Below are 24,466 nucleotides of genomic sequence, written 5' to 3' on the forward strand. Positions count from 1 at the left end.
TTGGCCTATAAACTATTGCAATGAAAAATTTAATTATCTCTAATACACAAACATTACTCACCATTACCTTCTATATTTGCTAAAGTGCCGAGTCAAAAGTTCTATTGTTTTTGTGCAAGCCATGACGTGTCTCAATAAATATGCAAATAAAATGCATTTTCTCATTTTTACCACTATATAACATTACATATAAAACCCAAGAGACTCATGTAGCTTCACTGGTCATTATTGTGATAGTAGTAGAATGGCTGTACTTGCATGGTAGATATCACGACCCCTGATCTTGTAAGGCATTTTCAGAAGACCACCTAAGGTCAACTGAATATGAAACCAAACAACATATAACATGTAATCATTATTTATCATTCATTACTAAATAAAGCATAGTAATAATAAGATTCTGATCTGCCCTCAGGGGATGTTTGAATTTCGCAACTGATGATCATCAACACGCATTCTGAAATATTGAAGGGGAGCAATGATACACAGTTTTGATTCCTTGAGTGAAGTCAAGATCGTATGATTGTGAAGTCAAGATCCGCATTTGATTTTCAATATTTTAGGTGTTAAAAATGCTCAGATAAATAAAATTTCTCAAACTTTTTCAATGCATGGCACGCCAGCTATTGACAAAATAACTCCATAAATTGCAAACGCTGGGATTTATAAGTGACTTTAGACAGACAGCCCACTCTTTTGGACTTGGGTTGTGCATTGCCCTTCCCCTCCACCTCGCCTACTATGACAGATGTACCCAGATTCCTAAACTGCGCCCAAAACCACATACTACCATAATATGCATACTATACTAATGAATAGTGTACTATATTTGACATACTATTTCGTATGCATATGGTAGTGTGAAGTTTTGGACGCAGCCCTAGTTATTATCACTGGCAGCGGCTTCCGCAAAAGACGGGAAATGAGAAACTGTCAGAAGAGGTGGTGGTGGGTGTATCAGTGATACCATTTTAAATTTAGAGCATGAAAATAAAACTTCAGTACTATATTGAAGTTATACACTTATTGTTTACCAGGTTGCCATATTGAAAAGCCATTGAATTTCCATTATAATGTGCAAGACTACTCTCACACTACTCTTGATAAGCTTATGTGACTTTGTACTGTGAGTTGGGGTTCCGTTCTAGTTGGTTTATTTGGTTTATTCGTCCCTCTTATAGACACTCCTGTATGAATTCTCTCACTTACCAGGCCAGCAGATTATCATATGAACATCCTGGTGGACATTTTCTCTACATTGGCAGCTGCAAGTAGAGGTCACGACTCCAACTCACACCCTGCTAAAGAGGAAGGGTGGAGTTGTCAGAGACGAGGCCTCGCCTTAGTGGTGTATTCATGCTTTCTGTTTGGAGAGAGAGAGTGTGAGCGAGAGCCTTCGCCTGTGTATCAAAAGGGAGATCAGAGGCCGCAGACAATCAAAGAGGCTACAGTATCAAAACTGGGGGGAGCCTAGTGTTCTAAACTCAAGAGATACACAGACGTGTAGAGATGGAGAACAGCAGAGTCGTTTCAAAGGCAAGTCCAGAGGGAACGTAATGTGGAGACACTTTGAGCACGGAAAGAGATCAGCTCTATACACCCGTGGGCATTTATATGGAGGGATTAGTGCACTAAAACTCACAAGCTTCAACAGAGATAGATCAAGTATAGACAAACGCTTCTCAGAGAGCAGCATCAAGCCATACCAGCCTTATTGACATAGAGATAAGCATAGAATAGGGTTGCACAAATGTTTATTTCTTTGATCCATTAACTATTATTTGCTTAATGGACTAATTAAACCGTCCTGCTTTCTCTGGTTTCCTCTCTGTCACAGCACTGCCATCGTTCAAAGTTCTTTCTGTGTGATGAGGTTCTTCTTTTATGGTGCAGCGAATCAACAGAGGCCATATCACCCGCTGCACTTCCTGTAGTGTACTGCCGTTTAGCGAAATGAGCACTGATTTCATATGAGCAGAGAATCTGCTGAATCTGGTTTATTAATCGGTTAGTTGATTAATCGATGAGTTGAATCAGGTGTGTTTGAGCTGGGAATTTATCAAACTGCTTGACTGATGATGCCCCTCATATAGAGCATTATAGGCCCTGTTCATAGCTGATTTGTGGATTGCTACCACAAATTATTCACAAACAGAAGAGAAGACAAAGAGAGAAACTATGCAGCTACATTCGGCCCTGCTGTGATGATGCGTTTGATTAAGACAGTTGCTCAGTGTTGTCAGAGATGCTTTATTATTCACACCACGAATGTTATGTGGTCATATGCATCCCTGACCACATCTGAAGTAGGTTTGAGTGATTGCATCACAGTGCATCTCTAAGGCCTGTACTTGGCACTGTCTACTTGTGATTGGATCACCCAAGATCAAGGGTGTTTAAAGTCAGCCTCCTGGACCAAATACGGCCCACGGACAGATGTCAGTTGGCCCAGTTGCTTTTGTCTTAGAATGCGTTAGAGGTGGCCTGCCAGCTAATACATTACAGTTTTCCTTAATACTTAATATTTTTAACCATTTATAAATAATATTTTGGCAAAGATTGACTAGCTCTCGGGTATTATGATATGGTCCAGTCTGTCCCCTTTGAAAAAAACTTTGCATACCCCTGCCCAAGAAGTACAGTACTGTGCAACTGTTTTTGTTTTAGTAGTAGTTATGGTTAACTATAATAACCGTGGTATTGCTCAGATAAATAGCTTTTTAAAAATATTAATGTTAATATATGTTAATATATTATAAAAATGCTAAATATATATTCATTTTAATATTAAAAATACATATTAATGGTTGGTGTGAATGGCATCTTACAGTACTTGTGTTTTTAAATTAATGACACATAAACCTTTTTTCCCCATAATTGATGTCATCAATGATGAATTAACTTTGTCTGATAGTTGCAACCCATGACAACATATGAAAATGAACTCATGGAGTGATCCAGGACATTATGGTAGCCCAAAGAGGCCACAATCTGTATACTGTGACCCAGAGGAGGAGGAAGTCAGGCATGGTACTGTAGAGGTAAACAGCACCACAGTGCAGGTGGGTATTCCGTGTAGGGATACTAAAAAAGTGCACAGAAGGGGGGGGTGTTCTGGGCCTTGTACCTTTAAGAGAGTAATGCAAAAATCCAGAGGGAGAGAAAGTCCTTGCTCTACAGCCCCCTCTCTGTCTTTTCTCTGTCTCTCTCTCTCTTGCTCCCTGTGTTGCTAACCCCTCTGCCTACTCATCCCCCTCTTTTCCTCCCTCCCTCTCTCACATGCACCACACAGCTGTGACCTTACATGTGTATTTTCTCTCTCTCTTTCTCTCTCTCTCTTCTTTTCATTTTCATGACTCTCTCTTGCTCTCTCCCCCTTTTTCTCTCCCTCGTTGTCTTGGACTGCGCGATGGCCGCATAGAGGGACGCAGCGACAGCGCTGACTGGTACACAGAACAAGATGTGCCCCAGGGCTTAACAGGCTGCATTAAAATTACACTGCCCTGACATATTTAAACAACACAAACACATACGCACACATATGCAACCCCCCAATACGATCATCAGGGAGCCTGTTCACTTTGCTTTAATCCCAATATTAACAGTAAATGGGCACTATTCTGCAGAGTCGCTCCGCATTCCCTGTGCACCATATTTGGTTGTGCACTATGGGCAGTGCTGGAGAAAGCAATGACAAAAATAAGTTTACTTGTCAGTCAGTTGCATCATGGAGGTCAGTTCGCATTTCACTCATGAGATTTTGCATGTAACAATAAAAACCAAGTTGCAACAGAGCTTCTATATGTATGCAGAGTGCTTATGTACTGAAAACGGACTAGTAGTTATTATACTTTTTTTGAACTGTTTTACCTGACAAGGCATTTAATTTTCTAAAAGCTAAGAGCTTTGTCCTGAGAGCTTTGTTTGGCTCTCCTTACTGACCTAGACCTCGGCTGAGGCCTGCTCGTACCATTAGCATATTTTGGCTTGCTCTTTAATTCAAATAAGGAGGACAAAGATGACTTCATAGTAGACTGGTGAATGCATTTTTACCGATATTATCAACAAAAGGCATGTTGTGATGTTAATGACAACCATATTTTGGTGATGTTTTTTTTGGAAAAGTTCAAACAGGGCTTTACGAAAGTAATTGTTTGGCAAAGAAATCGTTCTAATTTACATAGTATTTCCCTTACCCTATAAATGTAGTTGATCATCATTATTATTATTATTATTATTACTATAAATAACTGTGATTATTAATTGAATTTTAATTTTTGAAATGTAATTTTTGTTTGTTAATTGTCTAAAGTTGCCATTAAGACTGATCTTACTCTCTAGCTATCGATATTGACTAGTTCCCAAATGACAATGGAAATAGATCGAGCTCATATAAACAAACGTTACTCCCCGCTGCCCCCTAAAGGTGTAACTGTGCATTTACACTGCTCTGGCATGCAGACAGAATGAACACACAATGGGTCTTACAAAAACAGCAGATGTTTAGACTTCTGACATGGTGCTTTTACGGTACATTTACACTGCAACAGATCCCATTCTTTTTCAGTGGGTAGCATTGGTTCGGTCACATGTGGACGCGCAGTGTATGATGGGTTTGTTCCATTCCAGTAGTGTTCAAGAATAATTGTACTATACAACTGATTGGTTTATTTATACACTCCTTTCTCTTCTATAGGATTGAGTGATGTGTACATAGGCACATTTTTGCACATTTTCAAGTGACCGTTGGACAGAGAGAGAAAAAATATGCTGCATGTACTCTGGACGCTCCTTTTAGACAGGCTATGAATCCACTGTTTGTTTGCAGTGCACATTTGTCAGTGTATGCTGGGTCTCCTTGTTGTCCTGGCCGATTGCCCCTGCACCCCACCCTGTTTTCCACTGGCATTGACTTGGGGAGGAGTTGCATTGTTGACCCCCGTCTTACCCTACCCCACCCCTTGTGTCAAACCTGTCACTTACACTCTTCCTCTCACAATCCTTCCCACCTCCACGCACCTCCATCAATCCTGCCATCCAGGACAGTGGGTGGGGCCTACGCGAGGGGCAGCTCTTGCACTCTGGAATTTGGGCAAAGGTTCGACTTGTGTACCCAGAGACATTATGGAAACTAGGTATAGGGGGAGGCAAGAGTTACCCCCTCTCCACTCTTCTCTGAAACTGTCCCACACAGCTCTGAAAGCAGCTAAGCCCTGTCCCACTGGCGTCTACCCCCAGTGTGTGTGTTGGGGGTTGGGGGGTGGTGTTGGGGAGGTGGGGGCGGTTGGTCCACTCGGGGCCAGAGCCGGGGTGAAGCACACTTGGCAGCTCAGGTTACGTGATTGTGCAATGCGCCGCTTTGAACGCACACATGCAGTGCCCTTCGGAGTTGACGCTCTCGCTCTCTCAGGGCCTCATGTGGTATGAGTTTAGCCTCTCGTGGTTTCATTAAGCCTTATGGACCTTCTGCTTTGAAGAAGCAAACCTCAGTAGACAAAATAACGGCATGATCGGTAAAGGTGCAGCTGATTTTAAAGTTTTGCAGAAGTGGGAGTTTTCAAGCTGGAAAGCCCCTGAAGTTCTTAGGACCAGCCCTCGTGGGATAGTACTAGTCATGTGGCATTGGGCATCTGAGTCCTCCCAGAACATTACAAAGCTGTATTGACTCACCAAAGTCAGTGGTGGTGCAGTGGGCTCCACATCAAGAAGCAGAGGGTTCCTGGTTCTGTCCCAGTGTGGGCACCAGGAATGTTGACCTTTTCTTGAAGGGTTGTATATTCAAATGTCCTTATTCTGCCCATAGACATTTAACCTGAAGTTGCCTCAGGGGAGGTGGAACCTGGCATTCCTGTCACAGACAAATACGTGCCAAGTATCCTCATTGTTAGTATACAAGGACGTATATCTGATATGACTCAGATCTGTTTTCTAACAAACACATGATAAGCTCACCATTTCCATGGTATGGGACAGAGAACAGCAATCCTTTGTTAGCACTTGTGTATGACAAGATGTTTATCTTTAAGGAACCAGTTTGAGGCACAGACATGTTCAGTTTTAGTATTGCCAAAGTACCCGTTAAATGACAAACGTGGGTGATTAAGTTAATGAGTATTGAGTCATTCCATTCAAATGGAATATTCATTTGAATGTGTCACTTGCTTTGTTTGTGGTGCGCACCTAATATTCCGTTAATATGAATCTATGGGTCTTTACCCAGTCAGTTAGTTCTGCTTATGCCTTGCTCTCATGGAGCAAAAGGCAAAACTAAATAAGACATGATGTAATAAATATGGTCTTGGCATTGTATTTAATAATTAAACAGTATTTTCTTTTTACTGTGAGGTTCCCAGGTGTATGTATGTAGTGCTGGGTGGTATTGGTGTCAGATTAGCATAAATTAGCAGTACTTAGGAAACATGGGTTCATCTTTAGCTTCAGTTCTCTTTACTGGTTTTTACACTCACAGTTTTCTTGCATGCTGTCTATGAATTTTCACTGTTGTGAGTTTGTTTATGTGTCTTGTATTTGTTCACTATACCCTGGTCATCACCTCACAGCATGTTACTCTTATTGTTTTTATTTAGTCATCTGCTGCATATTTTATTCATAGTTTGTTCCTAAAGGTTAGTTTCTCCCAAAACCAAACAAAAAAGGTCAAACACAGTCTTCACAGCACTTGCTATGGGATGATTAACAATTATTGTGGCTAAATTGGTTAAATAATATTTAAACATGAAATATTAATGCATGCTTAAATACAATTTGATAGTGTGATATATTTGTAAAGCACTGTGGCACTGAATTTTATCAGTACCACCCATGCTCTTAAAAATAAAGTTGCCAAAAGAGTTCTTTGGAGCAGTGCTGTAGAATAACCACTTTTGGTTCTCTAATGGATGGTACTTTTCAGTTTTGCTTTCTGTCTTCTGCAAATGTTAGTGCACAATTTCTATTTATACTGAAAAAGAAAACTTAAAACCTAAAACGTGCCAGAACCTTGGCATAAGCCACGTTTTATGTTTGTTTTAGTGAAGAAACATTCATTGTGCATTAAAATATGCAGAAATAAAAATCAACAAAATGTAATCTGACCAGTGGCGCCCAAACTTTTGCCTTTGACTGTGGGAAGGAATGAGAATAGACGAGAAGGGTGTGTGTGGTGAGCATTGCTCTCCGAGGCACTCGTTCACTACCCACGCTCCACTGGGGTAGGGTCTTACTGCCATAGGGGTTTGGGAGCGACTGAGTGGAGCGTGGAAGCCATGACCCAAATTGTGTGCCCCCCCCCTCTCTCTCTCTCCCTCTCTCTCTCTCTCTCTCTCTCCCTCTCTCTCTCTCTCTCTCTCTCTCTCTCTCTCTCTCTCTCTCTCACACGCCTGCTCTCTCTCTCGCGCCTGCTCTCTCTCTCTCTCTCGCCTGCTCTCTCTCTTTCTCATTTTCTCCTTCCCGTCCCCACTAATCCCTTCTATGGCCATTCTCTATAGTAAGCCCCCCAGCCCCCTCACTCTGTAACTTCCTGCTGGGGTGTAGAGGGGCTGGAGTCACACCCACCCCACCCTCTTTTATTCCTTAAACTACCCACAGTGCAGCTCCCTGGGGAGTTCTGACGCGCACACACACACACACACACACACACACACACACACACACACACACACACACACACACACACACACAGACTATTTCAATCACAGATACTCTCACTCACTCAGGAATAGGTTAGTCTCTGGAGAAATGGAGGCTTCTATTTCTCTTAAACTTTACAAAGCGCACATACTCCGGATCTCCTGCCTTTCGCCAAGCAGTTTCAGGAGCTCAGCGATTAGAACATGCGTCTTCCATCCAATAACTACATCATGCCTGCTTTGTTTAGAGTGCTAACGTTATATTTCAATGTCTGCCTTTGAATAATCCCATATGCTACTATTCTTCATTGTTACTGCGTTTTGTCTATTCTCTTGGAGTGATGCCTTAGAACCATTTTGGTTTTCTGTAGAACAGTTTTGTCTGAGTGTGAAGAACCTTTTAAAGGTTCAGAGAACCTTCACATAATGTAAATGTTCTTAGCCAGTTTAAGGATTCTTTCTAGAAGCTTTACATAATGTTGTTCTTTAAATATCAGAAAGGTTCTTTACACTCGCAAAAGTGTTTCTCTGAAGAGCCATCTATTGAAAGGGCTTTTTAATTAAACAGACTGTGCCTATTAAGACTTGTATATGTAAATGAGCTGTGTTCTGGTTGGCTGTCCTGTATTGTGCCTCATACAAAAAACACTCAGAGCTAACTAGACCTATAACTTAGGCATGAGTGGGCGGGGCTAATCAACTGTAGGCTGAATATGAGGATATACACAAATGTGATGTTTTGTGTGACATCACAAAAACAGTGAATTCAAAAAAGACTTTTTGTAGCTTAGTTTTCATTTATGGACTGTGTGGAGTGAATAATATGTTATGAAACATACATACTACTTCTTATTTCACAAATGTAAGGAAAGTTCAGTTTTCCATGATAGAGGCCCTTTAATATATATATCAGTAATGAGTGTGAGTGTATGTTTGTCTTTCTGAGTGTGTGTGTGTGTGTGTGTGTCTGTAAGTGTGAGGTCAGGGGGAGGGGCACACTGAGTGCAGCCACACCCTGGCTGATTGGGGCCACACCTCTGCGTGGAATCTGCTGCAGCTGGATCACATGACCCCTGGCACCCACCCCCATGCTTAAGCATTACCACATTGCTTTCTCTCTCTCTCTCTCTCTCTCTCTCTCTCTCTCTCTCTCTCTCTCTCTCTCTCTCCTCTCTCTCTCTCCCCTTCCTCGCCCTTAAAGAACAGGGTGTGACTGTGCTGTGCAGAGAGAGAGGGAGGCTACACAGGATTGCTGACTACTCCTCCCTGCTCCTGTTTCGGTTGCTCTCCCTCTCAGTCTCCTTCTTTCTTTGCCTTTCTTTCCTCAGTTGCTTCCAGTCTCAAGGCCTAGGCTAGGGCACAGTTTGTCCTTTATTTTATGTTAGCCAGGATTTCTGCATTATTCTCAAATAGATTGTGAAAGGTAACATTATGTTTACCACTTTATGTTCCTCTATCTTTTCTTATACCTTTTCTGTATTTTACAGCTTATCAATTGCTCAGCATCTTTTCTCCATCTTCAGGGATTGTCTCTCCTACCTTCTCTTATCTTATTAAGTCTATCTATCATCTCATTTTTCTGACATCTATGTTTGATGGTTCTTCAACCTCTCTTTCTCATTTACCTTCTGGATTAGCCTCAAACTTTCTTAATATATTTTATCATGTGAACTTATCCGCAACTAGCGCATACCTGGCTGTTTCCTTTGCCTTGTCTTTTTCCTAGATTAGCATTTTGGAAGCTCCTGAGGCTGTTTCATGGCCTCTTTGCACTGATTAGCGTGTGGGTAACTATGCTCTGGTTCTGCTTTCCAGTGCCAGTCGTCGAGTCCTGAGAAATCCAACGCTGCCACCTCAGATCCGGCCGAGGAGATGCCATCCATACAGATCAAGCCAGAGCCAGAGGAGGTGGAGTGCACGGTGGTGAGTGTCCTTTTGTATGTGTGCTGGGGGGGGTTGGAGAGTTGGGTGAAAGAAGGAGTGGGTGGAGATAAGATGGAGGGCTGAAAGAGGTGTGGTCGTTTGTCATGGAGAATGAACTGGAATCAGCTTTGCTAGGAGGTAGCATATTTGGAGCTCTTCATTTCAGATGAAGCAGAGAGACTAAGCTTTTAAAGCTTCTTTAATGACTTTAATGATGCTCTATTTTGCTCCTACGCTATTAGTGATTAGTCTTTCCCAACAGTACCATCAATCTGGGTGGGTGAGGTCTGCATGAACTTCTTCCAGCATGAGCAAAGCCTGCAGCTCCATCTTTTAGTCAAGCAGCATTGCCAAGCACCTCAACACGCTTGAAGGAGAACACATCACTTAAATTTATCATGGAAGTGTGCATGCCAAACCAAATGGACACATTACTCATGTGAAAGAGTAAAGATGTCACTTTACTGCTCTTAGTTTCCAGTGGGAAAATGATCCTATGTCTGGCACTGACCATATCTACAAGAGGCTCAGCTTATTGTGACATAATTTATCGCAATAAGGATTAAAAATTTGTTATATTGCCTCCCTCTCACATAACATAAATATCCAGTAGAAGCTAATGTACTATAGAATCTAAAATTCATATGATTGTTTTTCTAAATAGTGTTGTTCTGTCAATTAGAGCTGGGCGATATGGCAAAAATGTAATACTTCCAGATGTTTTCATGATACACAATATGGCTGATACTATCAAAATACTATCAAAAACTAAAAATCCATTGATTTATAATCTTTGTAATCTTTGTCTTTTGTGAGCTTTATAACAAAACATGCAGTTGGGAAGTGTTTTGTAGGTACTGGTGATATCCACAATATGCTGACAAAAAATACTTCATAATATGGCATAATATACTTATCACAATAACTATAAATATTGTCATATTTCCCAGCCTTAGTCACAATTTTATAACAACCACGACTGAGAAACAGCTTCCAATATGGATCGGTTAAGCCTGATCTGTGTAATAAGGTTAGTTTCGGTGCCGATCACTATTTAGGACATTGCAGGTACTTTGCTGAAGCCCTGATGAAGCTAAATGTGAGGAAATTTAAAATTGAGTTGCAGCAAAAGTGCTTTTGTACTGCGTGACTGATTTCAAGCCTTTTCGTGGTCTTCATAATGCGCAGAAGCTGTGGAAAAAGAAGGGCTGCGCGCTTCAGTAGTATTTTCCACACTCACAATTCTACTCAACGCTGACTAGAGCATTCATACTTGGATCGTAAGTGCTCTTTGTCTTTCTCTTTCAATACCTTTCCATTTCTGTCCCTCTCTCTATCTGTTCGTTCCAAGTCTCGGCTAGGCCCTAATAGGATATATCGAGGGAGGCTTCCGTTCTGCTGTAGTCATGGCAACGGGGCTCTGGCGGGAGTTGGAAAGGCTGTGATGTAGGCTGCCCACACCCCTCCTTCCACACACACACACACACACACACACACACACACACACACACACTTGCACACTCTTCACTCTAACCCACCCCCTCACAACACTCCCACTCCCACACCCACACAATACACTCCCTTAGCCGTCAGGGACATGCTGAAGACCACATACCTGCAGGGGTACATACACACATGTACACTCTCACCACCATCATTACCGTCCACATGCACGTGAGCACTCCCACACCATACATGCCCAGTGCACACAGTGCTCGTGTGCACACAGGAACGCACTCATCCTGGAGCTAACGGGAGCATTCATGCACAGAAGATGTGCTCCACACCCTTTTCATCCTCCTCGTCATCATTACACACACACTCACACGCATACACACTCACACGCAAACACACTCACAATTTGTGCCTCTACCCAGCCAGTGCTGGAATGAGAGGCAAATAATGCAGTGAATCAGACCTATTTCTCTTCTTCCAAAAGGCATCCTTTATCTGAAGCTGGTATCTGGTAGTACTAGCGATCCACAGCAGCTTTCCACTTTTAATTGAGATGGACTTGGTGTAGGTGATTTTTTTGGTATTTGATTGCAGTCAGAGTACAGCACAGTTTAGTGATTTCACTGCTACGACATTTGGGTACAGGTATTGCAGCAGCATTCAAATACAGCGCACTGGTACTTAATTGTTAACATGATTTTTTATTTTTTATTTTCTACACAAAACCGTTTTTTTCATTTTCAATTTGGTCTGTTTCCTTTTCTCAGTAATGGCTTCTTCACAGAAGCTTATTCTTTCAGATTCATAGCATTGATTTGTCTTCTCACAGTGCAAAGATGGACAGAAACACCTGTGGATATTTTCAGATCTGAAGCAAGAGTAGAGCTTGATTTCATCTGTTAAAGATTTAAGTACTGTTAATCTGAAGGTGAGAGTTTTGGTGGTCTACCACGTCTTGTGTGGTTGTTAGGAGTCCCATGTTCTCTGTATTTTTTAATAAATTTGTGAATATCTGTTTCGGTCACTTATATACCTTTGACATTCCCATTTCTTATGCATGTGGAGTGTCTTGTATCTAATCTCCTCAGAAATATCTCATGAGAAACCAGTAACTTGTATTTAATAAATAAATAAAATGTATGCTTGATAGAATTGCTGGAGTCTGGTCTGTTGCCCTCTCAACTGTTGGAGTAGTTGTCTCAGGGTGCGGCTGACTGCCACGCCTTCTGTCTGCTGGGCAGGGCTGCGGGCGCTGACATTAATATCTCCCTCAGCTGCCTCTCCCTCACTCCCTCCCTCTCCGCCTCCTCCAATTTATCTTCCATATCTTTGCGTCCACACCCCGCCCTGGAGATGTGGGCCAGGCACCTTGAACGTCAAACAAACAGATGGCCCTGGCCAACCAAACAACACTCAAATGTCACAGTACTCACTATCTTAGAGAGGTAGTTTGGCAAAAAGTCAAGCTTCTTTCCCCTCACCCTAAATGTAGTCAGTCAGCCAGTGTTTGAATTCTGAAGTTTGCTTCTTTAGTTTTGTGTATGGGAGCTTCGAGGCTAATGTAGCTAATAAGTGATGGAGGCTTATAGCTGGCAGGTTAAGATCTTTGGTTGTATATTTGCCTTAAAGTGTATAATATCACGTCCACTTGCTTATGTACATTCTGACTGTGCACAACATAGAAAACTACATTTCACAGATAAAAACATTAGTATCAGCCTCCCTTAATATGGGATACGTTTGTCAGTGATTTTAGTCTTTTTTTTTCCAAATAACAGCATATAAACAGACTGTTTGAGAATACTTTGCAGTTCAACGCAGTTGAGAGAAAATTATATGATGATTTAAGTATGCAGTTTTCACAGTGCAATGGGGCATAAGCTCCTATTAATTGTTAGCTACATTAGCCTCGTAGCTCCAGTACAAAATGACTGAAGCAAACCTCAGACACGAAACATGTCTCGGCTGATCAGCTACATTTGGGATTATTTCCTGGATACAGTTGCCTGGTGCCTGGCATGGTATTGTCAGCCGTTGTTGGCCATGGTTACACAAAACCAACTTCATCGTAATTGTAATTTGAAATAGGAGCAGGGGTTTGGTGGAGGGAAGTATGCGAATGCTGTGTACTTTCTTTGGGTGAGCTTCTGAATGCGGGACAGTGAAACTTTTGTTGCAGGTCTGTTAGATGGCAGAATGGAGCGGGGCGCAAATAAAGCAAGAAATTCATCCAAAAGAGAAAGAGAACATGGAACATATTACAGTTCACCTGTTTAATAAGCATCGGTTACTTTGTTGGTGCAGTCTTAATCATCAGGGTAAATCAGTGTAAGTTATTCTTTCAAATGAACTAAAGAGTTTGGCCAAACTTGTTTTTGTGTCATTTATGAGCCCCCCGCCCACTCCTTTGAGTTTGTTGAACATTTCATAGCAGCACGTCATAGCCTTAATCGTATGTAAAATTTTTATATAAAACACATAAAACTGACATTTTCTAAACAACGAGATCTTAGTACAGGTACTGTAAACATATAGTTAGTTGGCAACATTAGTACAAGCAATCATTTGATTAATATTATCATTCCTAAGTGCATTTCTTTGCTCCATAACTAAATTTAGTAGGCAGTACTGAAACCTGAACTTGGTTCCCTTCTCGCTGAATAACCCTTTAATGGTCACTGAGAAGTTCACTACAGTGTCGTTGATCCATCATCCTTAACACAGCTAGATATGTTGGATTTTTTTTTTGTTGTGTAGCAGGAAATTGACATAACGTTGAAGGCTCTTCTTCTCTTATATCCAACACACACTCACTTTCACTCATTCGTTCTGAGGTGCAGTAAGAGCTTAGCTTGGACAGAGACAGCTTTTTAAAAGAGTGCTGCTCTCTTTTCACTGGCAGACTTTACTTGAACTTCCTCCTCCATCTTCTACAGCTTGAAGGAGCTGATCCTGCGGATTCAGCCTGTTGTAGTTGAACCGTTCTGGAGGATCAGGCAGTAGAGCAGAAAGGCCTTCAAAGCTGATCTTGTCCTCCACACGTGGCTGCAAAGTCATTTGATGCTAGAGAACATTTTGACTCCATAGCGTTCATCTGATGGCAATCCTTAAGATTTTTTAATTTGTTTTTTAATGGGGGAGTGCTCTACTGCCCCAATGTACCAAGGCATCTCTTGGAAAGCTCCTCCATCACCGACCCTGTTTCAGTACTGATTTTATGCCCTCACAAATGCAGGGCTGAAGGATTTGGGCAAAATTGCCATTTGTCCAATCAATATTATGACTGTGATTTGAAATAGGCTTGTTTTTTTTTAAGCCAGTAAGACAAACAAATCCAGTTTTTCTGGCTTGAGGCTTAAATGCTAAACATAGGCCTCTTTTCCCCCGTTGAGCCAAATGGTTCCTAGGAGCGTACTGTGTCGTTCTTCACGGTTTCTTTTTCCATCTGCTGTGCTGCCGAATCTGAACCAGAAAATACTGAAGAAAACTACGCAAAAGAGTGGCTAACTGCTAATAGCCTAATACCTATATTACATTTCACTGTCTGTCAGCATGCTCTCAGATTCTTTATGCTCTAAACAGATTTTGAGCATCAGTTATTGAAACCGAGCCTGTACTGCAGGGGGTTGTGCATGTAGCTGGCTAACTATGATAGCCTTAGTGTAGCTCAGCAAAGTACAACTCAAAGCACCACAGAACAATTCTGGTTTTTAATCTTTCTGTCACTTCAACACCAGACATTTGAATTTGTGCTGTCAAACTGAGTCTTTATCCTCTAAACGGGTATTTTTTTTAAGCATCTGTTCGTTGGAACCGAGCCTGCATTATGGTGAGAGGTACTGTACACTTGCATTTGCTTAGCCTAGCAGGCTACAGCTTTAAACACTACAGAACAGGTTAGATTTCAGCTTTCTGTCACTACAACAGCAATCAGTTGACTTTGTTATCTACAATATGTAAGTTATAAACTATACTTTTAACAACAGTGCACCATTTAGTCGAACTGAATCTGTACTGGGGTGTTTGGATCTTACTAGCTACGTAGCTATAAGAGTGGAGTTGGCTAGTATTACCTTGGCTAGGAGTGCTCCAAACACCACAGAACAGGTTTAATTTTTGCTTTCTGTCCCTCTAACACAAGCCAGTTGGCTTGACTTCCTTGGATTTCAGTCATAATTGACTAAATTTGTGTCAGTATAACATTGTTTGTCAGAGTCTAACCTGTTCTGTGGTGAGCAGAGCTGGTAGCATGCTAGCTAATCTAATACTAACCAGCTCCTCTCTCCTGGTTAGCAGTGCTGTTTAACATTTCGAAACTGTTAGATTGAAACTTTGACATTTACCAAAGGGTGGATCGTGCACTGCTTTCGTTTATTTGGCATCTGTGTGAGCGAACATGCTTACGTTCTTTTGGATCTGAAATAACACAGGACGCTGCAGCACAATACTGACATAAAAGTAGAACCAATCAGCAAATAGTTATGCCATTACGTCAGCCCAGTGAACAGTTCTGTGGCCCTGAAGCCTCTGATAATCATACAGATGATTCACAGCCTTGGTGTTATGTTAAATTTCCCCAGTTGAAACCTAAGACAACATTGTTGCAAAGGTAGGTTATCATAAAAAAATGCAGCTCTTGAGATTTGGAAATTTCACACTTTCAAATTACGATTTTGATATGAAAACAATTTATCTTTCAGCCCTACCTCAGTGCCAACTGACCACTTAGAAGTACCATTACATATATGTTACACAAGTGACCAGCACTTGTGACAGCAAACAATATATTTTTTTTAACAGGAACACACTAGTCCACAATTAGATTAGCCTCAGTGAGCTAATTAGCTAGCCAAGCAAAGTTAGTAATGCAGTTGTATTGAGAAACAAATTTGATGATGGCATGTTAAAATGAGAATTAAAACAGGCAGACAGTAATTTTTTTAAGGTTGCTTAAATTAAATCACTAGAGTAGGTACTTTGCTTGGGCTTGCAAAACTAAGTGTTTTCTTAGGCCTGTACTGCTTGCTGTTGTTCCCCACGCAAAGAAGTAAAAGTGGCAGTGGTGGCATTCCCATGATTTGAACCCACCTGAATTTTTTTATAATTCCATATAATTCCAGGAGACCTTGGCCAGCTCCTTGAGGTTTGGCAACCCTACTCCAATGATAATTTTCTGTTGTTCCTCATATTACTGAATAAAAAACATTCGGAAATGGACATGCATAAAGGTTTAAGGTTTAAAAGGAGGTTGTGTGTGGACCTGAGGATACCCAAGGCAATCCTTAATGAGGCCTACATGACTGAAGATGATGATTGTCAGTCCGTTCGTATTTGTTAGGTACTTGTGGCACTTTCACATGCGACAGTTACATACTCTATATCAACACGTTGTATCTCTTTGTTATCATGAGCATCTTACCACACCACTCACATCGTCTTGTCTTTAGCTGCCAGGTGACAAAAGCTATTGAACGTACTCAGAGAAACACTATATGCAGCTGGCTGATAAGAATCAGGTCACTTTATTGATGCTTTTCTCTTCCAAACTCAAGTGTGTGATTTGAACGCAGGGAGGGAGGGCGAAAAAAAACTGGATAGAGAGAAATGAGAGGGGGAAAGAAGAAGAAAGGTGGAGTGGAGGAAGGGTTGGGATAGCAAGAGGGTGAGGTGACAGGGTGGAGGACCATGAAGAGAGAGAGAGAGAAAAAGGAGAGAGTGAGAGAGGGGGCGGGTACGAGGGAGCGAGGGGGAAAAATGAGTCAGCTGATACCTCCCAGTTTCCATGGCAACCAGAGGCCTTTCCCACCCACTCTTCTTTCTCTCTTTCTCTCTTTCTGTTTTGCTCCTGCGCCCTGCCCACTCCCTCTCTCGTTTTCTTTTCTGTCTTTTTCCCCCGCAGCACCTAGCCTGAACCTGGCAACCTCTTTAAGCATAGGCTGCCTGTGAGGAGAATTAGTGGAGTTGAATTTTTAATTTTATCCAATTTCTTTGCCCCACTGTATTCTGTTTCTGTTTGTGTGGCCTGTAGAGCTCGCATTTTCGCCTGTTATTGCTGTTTAGCATTGTGCCACGTGAACCGGAAATAGTACAATCCCTTTGTTAGTGCGTGGGACTCGAGCAGCCTCATTAATGAAAGCGCAGAGCTCCAACAACATCATTTAGTGCTGGTTTGTGCATTTTGCCGTGACCCCACAAATAGCCAGCCGCACTGTACCCATAAAACGCTTTCTCTTGAGTGCTGAGATATGAGTACAGTGGTGGCACATCACTCAGGCTGTGTTTTGTAATGTGGAGTTTGGCTGTTAGCATTGACCTAATAAGATTTGGGTGAATTCTCAAAGGCACTTGCATGGCCTGCACTCTGGGTCCTACTAAGTAAAACTTCTCTGCTGCAAGGTATATAGCCCTGCACTAGTGGGAGCTTTTCTTCATACACTTACACATATATACAGTCACTGGTGAACCGTTACTGTTAGAGCTATGCCTTCAGTTTGGGCCTTAAATGTCAAAACATTTTTTACGATGATGCTATTTTTGCTAGCACCCCTATGGGATTCTAGTAGTATGTTGCTACTAAATTTGCTTCACATGAACATTCTGGATTAAACATAGACATTTGAAGCTGTGAAGCTTGAAGTAAATTCCTTGTTTTGTTTGAAACTTGTAACAGACATTTGAGTGAATGTTCCAAACCCAATACATGTTGTCCTGTGTTTTAGCAACAAGAAATGCAGAATAAAACATGAAAAAGTACAAGCTGCAAGCAAGCTAATACTCCTGTGTGTTGAAATGATGTAATGAAAATATGTCTATTAAACTTCAGCACTGTTATTTACCAACACCAGCTATATACCAGCTACCACATTTGACAGAGCTTACTGGTTTGGATGGAGTCTTATGATGTCAATTCGGTGCACAGCAGTGTTAGCGTGCAGGTAGCAGCAGTCACGTTTTGGCTGTTTAACAACCTTGTAATTCAGAGGATCCGGCATTCAGAGGAAAAAATGTTTGTATATGTATGGGCTTTGGAAGGTTTTAGTTTACCGCAGGGCGTGATAGAAGCGATTTCGAAAAAATGCCAATGATTTTTCTCTTAAAGAAAACCAGCTTAGAGTTCCTAATATGGCCATGATGCCGAGTATTGGGCATTTCAGAAATGTAAGCCTTTTGTTTCCCACCAATACTTGATAATTAAAGAGTATTATTGCAATACTTGCAGTGTTTAAATACAACAAACATGATGGTTAAATTAAGTGAGAGATAAAATAAACTAATTTTTTTTTATTTAACTGAAATAATTAGGTCTAGAAGGCCCTGTGGGTTCCTCACTGATACATATATGCTATATACGCTGAGAACTGGCCTGTGCTTACTATCTCTGTTTGTGTAGCTGATGTGAGTTTGTGCTCACTGTGTGTGTGTGTGTATGTATGTGTGTCGGGGCTCGGCTCAGCTCGGCTGGGCTGAGCTGGACCTGTGCCAGGATCAGGCCTGCTCCTCTACTGCATTGAGGCCCCATCAGGCCAGTCTTTGTTTCTGGGCTGGAGGAGCTGCTGCACAGCCCAGCGCTCCGCTCTCTACACTCCAGCCATTTAAACATATACTGATCACCTCCTCTCTCTGCTGTCCTCTGCCTCTGTCTCTTCTCCTCATCTCCTGTCTCCTTTCTGTGCTTCTCATCATCTTCTCCTTCTTACTGCTCTTTTTATTCTTTGCCTCATCTTCCAACCCTTTGTCTCCTGCTTTCTTTTCTTTTTTTCGTCTTGCATTTCCACATTGCTCTGTCTGTTCTGTCTCTTTTTCTTTCCCCTGTTTCTTCTCTGACCTCCCTCTAATTCTGTCTCCTTCTTCCTGCCATTGTCATTGTCTCTTCATTCCTGCTCTTTTCTCTCTTCCAACTCTTCAGTTTCAATTTGTCATCTGCTTTCTGTTCCGTTCCTCTTGAATTTCTTCATTCCTCTATTTTTTCTGGTTCTCTTTCTCTGTGTCCTCGCAGTGACCTGCTGTTTTTGTTTTTCCCTTTCGTTTCCTCGTCTTTTTCTTTTCTCCTCTCCCCCCCCCTATTTTTACATTGTTTTATCTTTTGTCTTCAGAAGGAGGAACCTGTAGATGACTGCACCGAGCCGACGGACCTCAAGCTGAAGTCCTCTCCACCTCCCCTCTGCGTCATCGACACACACCCGGCCGACGCAGACCAGACGGAGCCTGTGGACCTGTCGCTTAACAAGCCTCGTCCTTCTCTTCCCGTCTCCACCCCCACTGCCATGCCGGCCAACCCACCGCCAGCGCCCGCCAGCATCACCACAGGAACAGCCATCCCAGCAGTGCTGTCACCGGGCTCCATCTTGGCCTCCACGCAGGGTGTGGGCGGTCAGCAGATTCTGCATGTTATCCACACCATCCCCTCCGTGAACATGCCCAGCAAAGTGGGCCAGCTGCAGACGATCCCTCTGGTAGTGCAGTCACTGCCTGTAGTCTACACCACCATGCCCACTGACGGCATGGCCGCTGCCGCCATCACTGTACCCCTCATAGGAAGCGATGGACGTTCTGAAGGATCAGGTATGACTGATCTGGCTTGATCTGCCTCCCCCACTCACTCTCACTGTTTTATTTAGTATAGTACACACTGCTTTGGTGTCAGGTAGCTGACAACACTCTTGCCCTTTGTAGAGCACTGTGTCAGTTCTGGTATTATAGCAGGGCTGAAGTCTCTTTAGGAGAACTGAAGTTAATTGAATTTATTTTAGCTGCAATAAAGATCAGTTCTGATAGAAAGATGTCTAAGGTGCTATTTAGTCTACAGGTTTCACACTTTTATATTTCATTACAGATGTCCTGATCTGGTCAGAAGGACTGGGGTCAGAGCCCATCAATGTCATCAACCAATTTAATGGATCAGTATCAGCTATATTAAACCCCATGAAATTTCAAACCTTTTGAACATTTCAAACCTATTTTACCCTACTTCATTCTACTTATGTCACTGTTGTAAAGGTGACATATGTTATCCACAGCTTGTGGCAATGATGCACGTTTTCAGAAGTTAGCAAGCAGTCTAAATGTGTGCAATGTGAAATTTTATCATATTATACTTTATTATTATAAAGTGAAACCTGAAAACCAACTAAATCAACTAGTACTATTGTTATACAAGTGTTTCTGTGCTTTAGCTGCACGCTTTTTGTTTAAACATAGTTAAATTAGCTATACGTTAAATGTAATTGCGCGGCTGTTACGCTATTAGCGTAAGTGGGACAGCACATTAATAACCAAGAAAAAGGATTACTTTGCGTTTTCAAATACACAGTAGTTAATAGTTAATACAAAATAAGTTGTTTATGACAATTTCAAAATGATAGTAAAAATCCAAAATGTACGTGCACATACTAAAATTAATGTAATTTTACTCTAAATAAAAAAAAAAAAAATGTGGCTGAATGCAGTCAGATATTCAGATATTCTAGTGTAAAGCCATCCCAGAGGAGTGGAGGGACAAACTCCCTGTTAATACCCATGATTTCATCAGAAACTTTGAATGAGCAACCACAAACCTTTGGATGTATAGTCTAGATGTACATACATGAACAAAGTAATTATGAGGCTGTCTTATGTTTCCTGTTTCTGACTCTGGTGACACTATTTTGAGGGTTTTTGACTGACAGCACTGTCTCTTTTCTCCACCCACCACTCCCTCTTTTGCACTGTCACACACCCCCTCTCGCCCTTTTGGAGCTTTGAGCACATTCTTATCATGTTATCAGCACACATGCACATGTTCATGTACAAACATAGGAAAACATACATTGGAAAGACAAAACAAAAGGCAGAAGCTTTTAATAACAGCAAGATGGTTTAGCGAAAACCTATATACCCGTACCAGATGGTACCTTTTCTCACTTTTGCATCGTTTCAGCTTGGTTACATTGAGTAAAAAATCTTTAAGCTGACATCTGTGGTTAATGTCACATGACCTACTTTAAGTTCAGGGATGGTCTTAAAGGAGGCGCTCAACCTCACATACTAATGTTGCTGGAAAATAGTGTAAGCTAGTAGCCAAGTTATGTCAAGATGTTATTTTCATGTTCCCAATTATTGGCTATTTGCTTTCATTCATTATTAGCAATATTAACATCATAGACTGAACCTTTCTTTTATGCTTTAGGTTTGTTGATAAAGTTTTATCAGGCTGAGAGGCTGAGCTCCCATCTGACTATATAAATGTATTCATATGGATATGAAAGGCAAAGATGGTAGATGTACTGGGGATGGCAGTCTAAAAATTTTGTTGTGTTAAATATAAAGATATAGTTTAGATTTCTTCAGAGTCTTAGAGTAGGAGTCAGTGGGTGCATTTTTTGACTCCCCCTTTCTTCGTCTGAAATGGTTCGCTCTGCCTCAGGACTTTTTCTTCTCATTGCCCTTTTGACTTCACAGCTTTCCACTTCACTCCGAAAGAGGCCAAGAAGGAAACCGATCCAAATGATGAAAAATAAGTGAATGCTGAAAAGAATGAAGGGAAATGAAAATACAAACACTGAATGAAAAATGTGGAGGGACTTTAATGGCACAACCTAACTCAAAGCTGATCTTTGGAACAGGGGGAAATATTCTGCATTTGTATTTATAATGTATTGTTAAAAAGGCAGGGAGGAGTTGGGTGTTACAGTTTCACTTGGCCTGCCCCAAGCTTTGCGTACGATTCATTAGATCTGAGTGAAATGTCATGGGATGAATATGAAGACTAGCATGACCAATTATGATTCTTGGGTGGAGTTCTTCTTTAAAGTGGCTTGTAAAGAGAATTAGTTCCACTTGTATTCTGTGTGGAAAATATAGAAGTGGAGCAGAGAGAGCTGTGTGTAATACTTTTTTACTGCTTGTAATAGAGATATATCACTGCTGTCAGACTTAAACCTAATGTCTTCACAATGGTAACATTTCAGCGTTCTACAGTCTTAACTTTCAGTATAAGAAAATTTATTGCAGCCAATTTTGGACCATTTTGTTGTTCCATTTGTCATGAAGTTTTTACACTATGTAAAAGAAAAAAAAGAAGCTGGCATTTTCAATTTATGTCAAAAATAAATACAAACAACAAAAATTGGAGATACAAGGTTTGTTTTGTTTCATATGTTATGAAATGATATTTTGTGGTCTTTATGGTATATCGATTCAGTACATATGAATGGCTGAAAAAGTTTTCATTTTCAGTTTATTAGCACATTTAACATAAGACAAGAAATATATATATATATATATATATATATATATATATATATATATATATATATAGAGAGAGAGAGAGAGAGAGAGAGAGAGAGAGAGAGAGAAGAGAAGATAAACTTTGAACAGTGTGGAGCTTCCTCTGTTCTTTTTTTTGCCCACTCTAGGGGGTTAAAGGTTGCCCCTAAAGAGAGATCAGCCCACATCCTGACCAGCCACGCCTCTTTTTAATTGGAAGCTTGAGGTTAATTTAACAGTTTCTCCATCTCTTCATCTGTCCTGTGGACGTGCTGGAGCAACAGTATGCATAACAGAGCCACACCTAGTTTTAACAAGGAATTCTCACCAGTTGGGCTGAATGGGAGAAAAAAAGGGATCGTGTTGTGTTTTGGAATTGATATTGTTTGACTTGAATGAGCAGAGAGTAGCGTTCCATCTCTCTGTGTTTAGTTTAAGGGGTCAGTTAAAGCTCTGTCTCTCCACACCCAACCCAGAGCCATGCACACCTACATTTTAATGAGCGTTTTCTCAGGCAGTGCCGGTCATGTGAGCAGACTGGCACAGAATTGCTTAGACCCATGTGGTGGGGTTAGCTGAGGTAAAATAGCTAAAATTCTCATCTTTTTTCTCCTATCTCTCTTTTGTGTATTCAGTGGGAAATAAGCCTGTCTCAGCCTCTTCTGTAGATGTCCAGAGTGACAGTGATGTAGAGTGGCACAGTGTTAGGATGTGGGGTCATACATGTTCTGGATGTGGTCTATGTAAATCATCATTGGTGGACAAAAACCTTTTTTCTCCAAAATAATAACTTTACAGGATAAATAAAAAAAAAACAAAACATTTGTATCGTTAATAAGTAATAGAAGTTAATATGAAGACATATTAAAAATGCAAGGTTTTGTTCCAATAATGATGGTATGTTACTACTAGAACATAATGATTCAGTATGACACAGTGGCAAAAATAAGGAGTGGCTGAAAAAGCACTTACAGTTGACCAGGGCAGATCTAGCAGGGCAGGATTTTCATGAACTGGCAAAGTTTGTATCTTCAGTACCACCTATTCTACTACCAATGTTTACCAATGTGTAGGTGATTGCATGTCTGTGCTTGATTTTACATACCGATTAGCAATAGGTGTGACTAAAACGTCTTAATAATCTATATATATATAGTATGTGTATTTGTAAGTACCTTTGATTTCTCAAAAAGTGCAGGTCATGTTCTCATAATTTTTTTCTTCTCTCTCTCTCTCTCTCTCTCTCTCTCTCTCTCTCTCTCTCTCTCTGTCTCTGTCTCTGTCTCCGTCTCCGTCTTGTATTTTCAGTGCGAATAAAGCCTGGCTCGACCTCTCCAGTAGAGTACCAGAGTGACAGTGATGCAGAGAGTGGCACTGAGTCTGGATCAGCCACCTTCAGAACGCAGAGCATGGACAACAGGTGTGTGTGTCATTTCATACAGGACCATCACTCTGAGTCTGTGTATGTGTGTTTTATGTGTCTGTATATAGAGTCCCTTTCGAATGGCAGTCCTGCATCACTGCTGTGGACACTTACATAACCCCCCAGCATGCTGGAGCAGCACCACTGCTGTGCTCTTCTGGGGTTTCTACGAGCTGGGTGCATGTACTTTCTGTGTGTGTGTTGCTGGGCAGGGTTCTCTCTCCAAACTGGGTGTAAACAAGGTTACGTAACACAGTTTGCCGTCACACCTCCTTATAAATGCTTTGAAAGAGGGAGTAATGGGGGAAAGAGAAACGGACAGAGAAAAGTGGGGGTGGAGGACAAAAAGACAGGATGGAGCACTGAAAATTACTTTTGCCAGCATGCTGAAGTGTGTGGAGAGAAAGAAAGAGAGAGAGAGAGAGAGGCAGAGAGAGACAGAGAGTCTTTCTGTTAGAGAGAGATAGAGATGGAAAGAGACAGAGAGTGAGTTGGGGAAAAGGGAGTGAACTAGCTGGCAGGCAGGGAGGGGAGAGGCAAGGCCAGGAGGAGAGAGAGGGTTAGAGAGAGGAAGGAAAGGAGGAGAGAAGGAGACAAGCTGAAAAAATGAGGGGGATGGGTAGTTAGGGTGGGAATAGAGAGAAAGAGAGAGAGGGAGAGATCAGCACTGGACTGGAAGTGCTCCAGCTGTATGGAATTTAACCATTCACACTCATTAGCCCCCTCTGGTGGTGCTCTATGGGTCCACAAGCATATGGATAATTACAGCATTAGTTGACTTTTATAACAGTGT

The 24,466-nt window shown here is 41.5% G+C and overlaps 1 protein-coding gene across 2 annotated transcripts in view; it reads left to right on the forward strand.

Moving 5' to 3' along the window:
- klf8 (Kruppel-like factor 8) overlaps window positions 1-24,466 on the forward strand; it is a 39,942-nt gene that overhangs the window by 9,476 nt on the left and 6,000 nt on the right. Inside the window, exons 1-4 of one of the 2 annotated variants that reach the window (XM_036587631.1) lie at window positions 8,168-9,051; window positions 9,444-9,551; window positions 19,100-19,568; window positions 23,559-23,670. In XM_036587631.1, coding sequence (XP_036443524.1) covers window positions 9,501-9,551; window positions 19,100-19,568; window positions 23,559-23,670 — 632 coding nt within the window. In that variant the 5' untranslated portion in view covers window positions 8,168-9,051; window positions 9,444-9,500. Of the gene's footprint in view, window positions 1-8,167; window positions 9,052-9,443; window positions 9,552-19,099; window positions 19,569-23,558; window positions 23,671-24,466 lie in introns of those variants that run through there. The other variant, XM_036587630.1, reaches the window with a different exon arrangement.

The sequence above is a fragment of the Colossoma macropomum genome, unplaced genomic scaffold, assembly GCF_904425465.1.
Source record: "Colossoma macropomum unplaced genomic scaffold, Colossoma_macropomum, whole genome shotgun sequence".
In the NCBI taxonomy this organism is placed as follows: domain Eukaryota; kingdom Metazoa; phylum Chordata; class Actinopteri; order Characiformes; family Serrasalmidae; genus Colossoma; species Colossoma macropomum.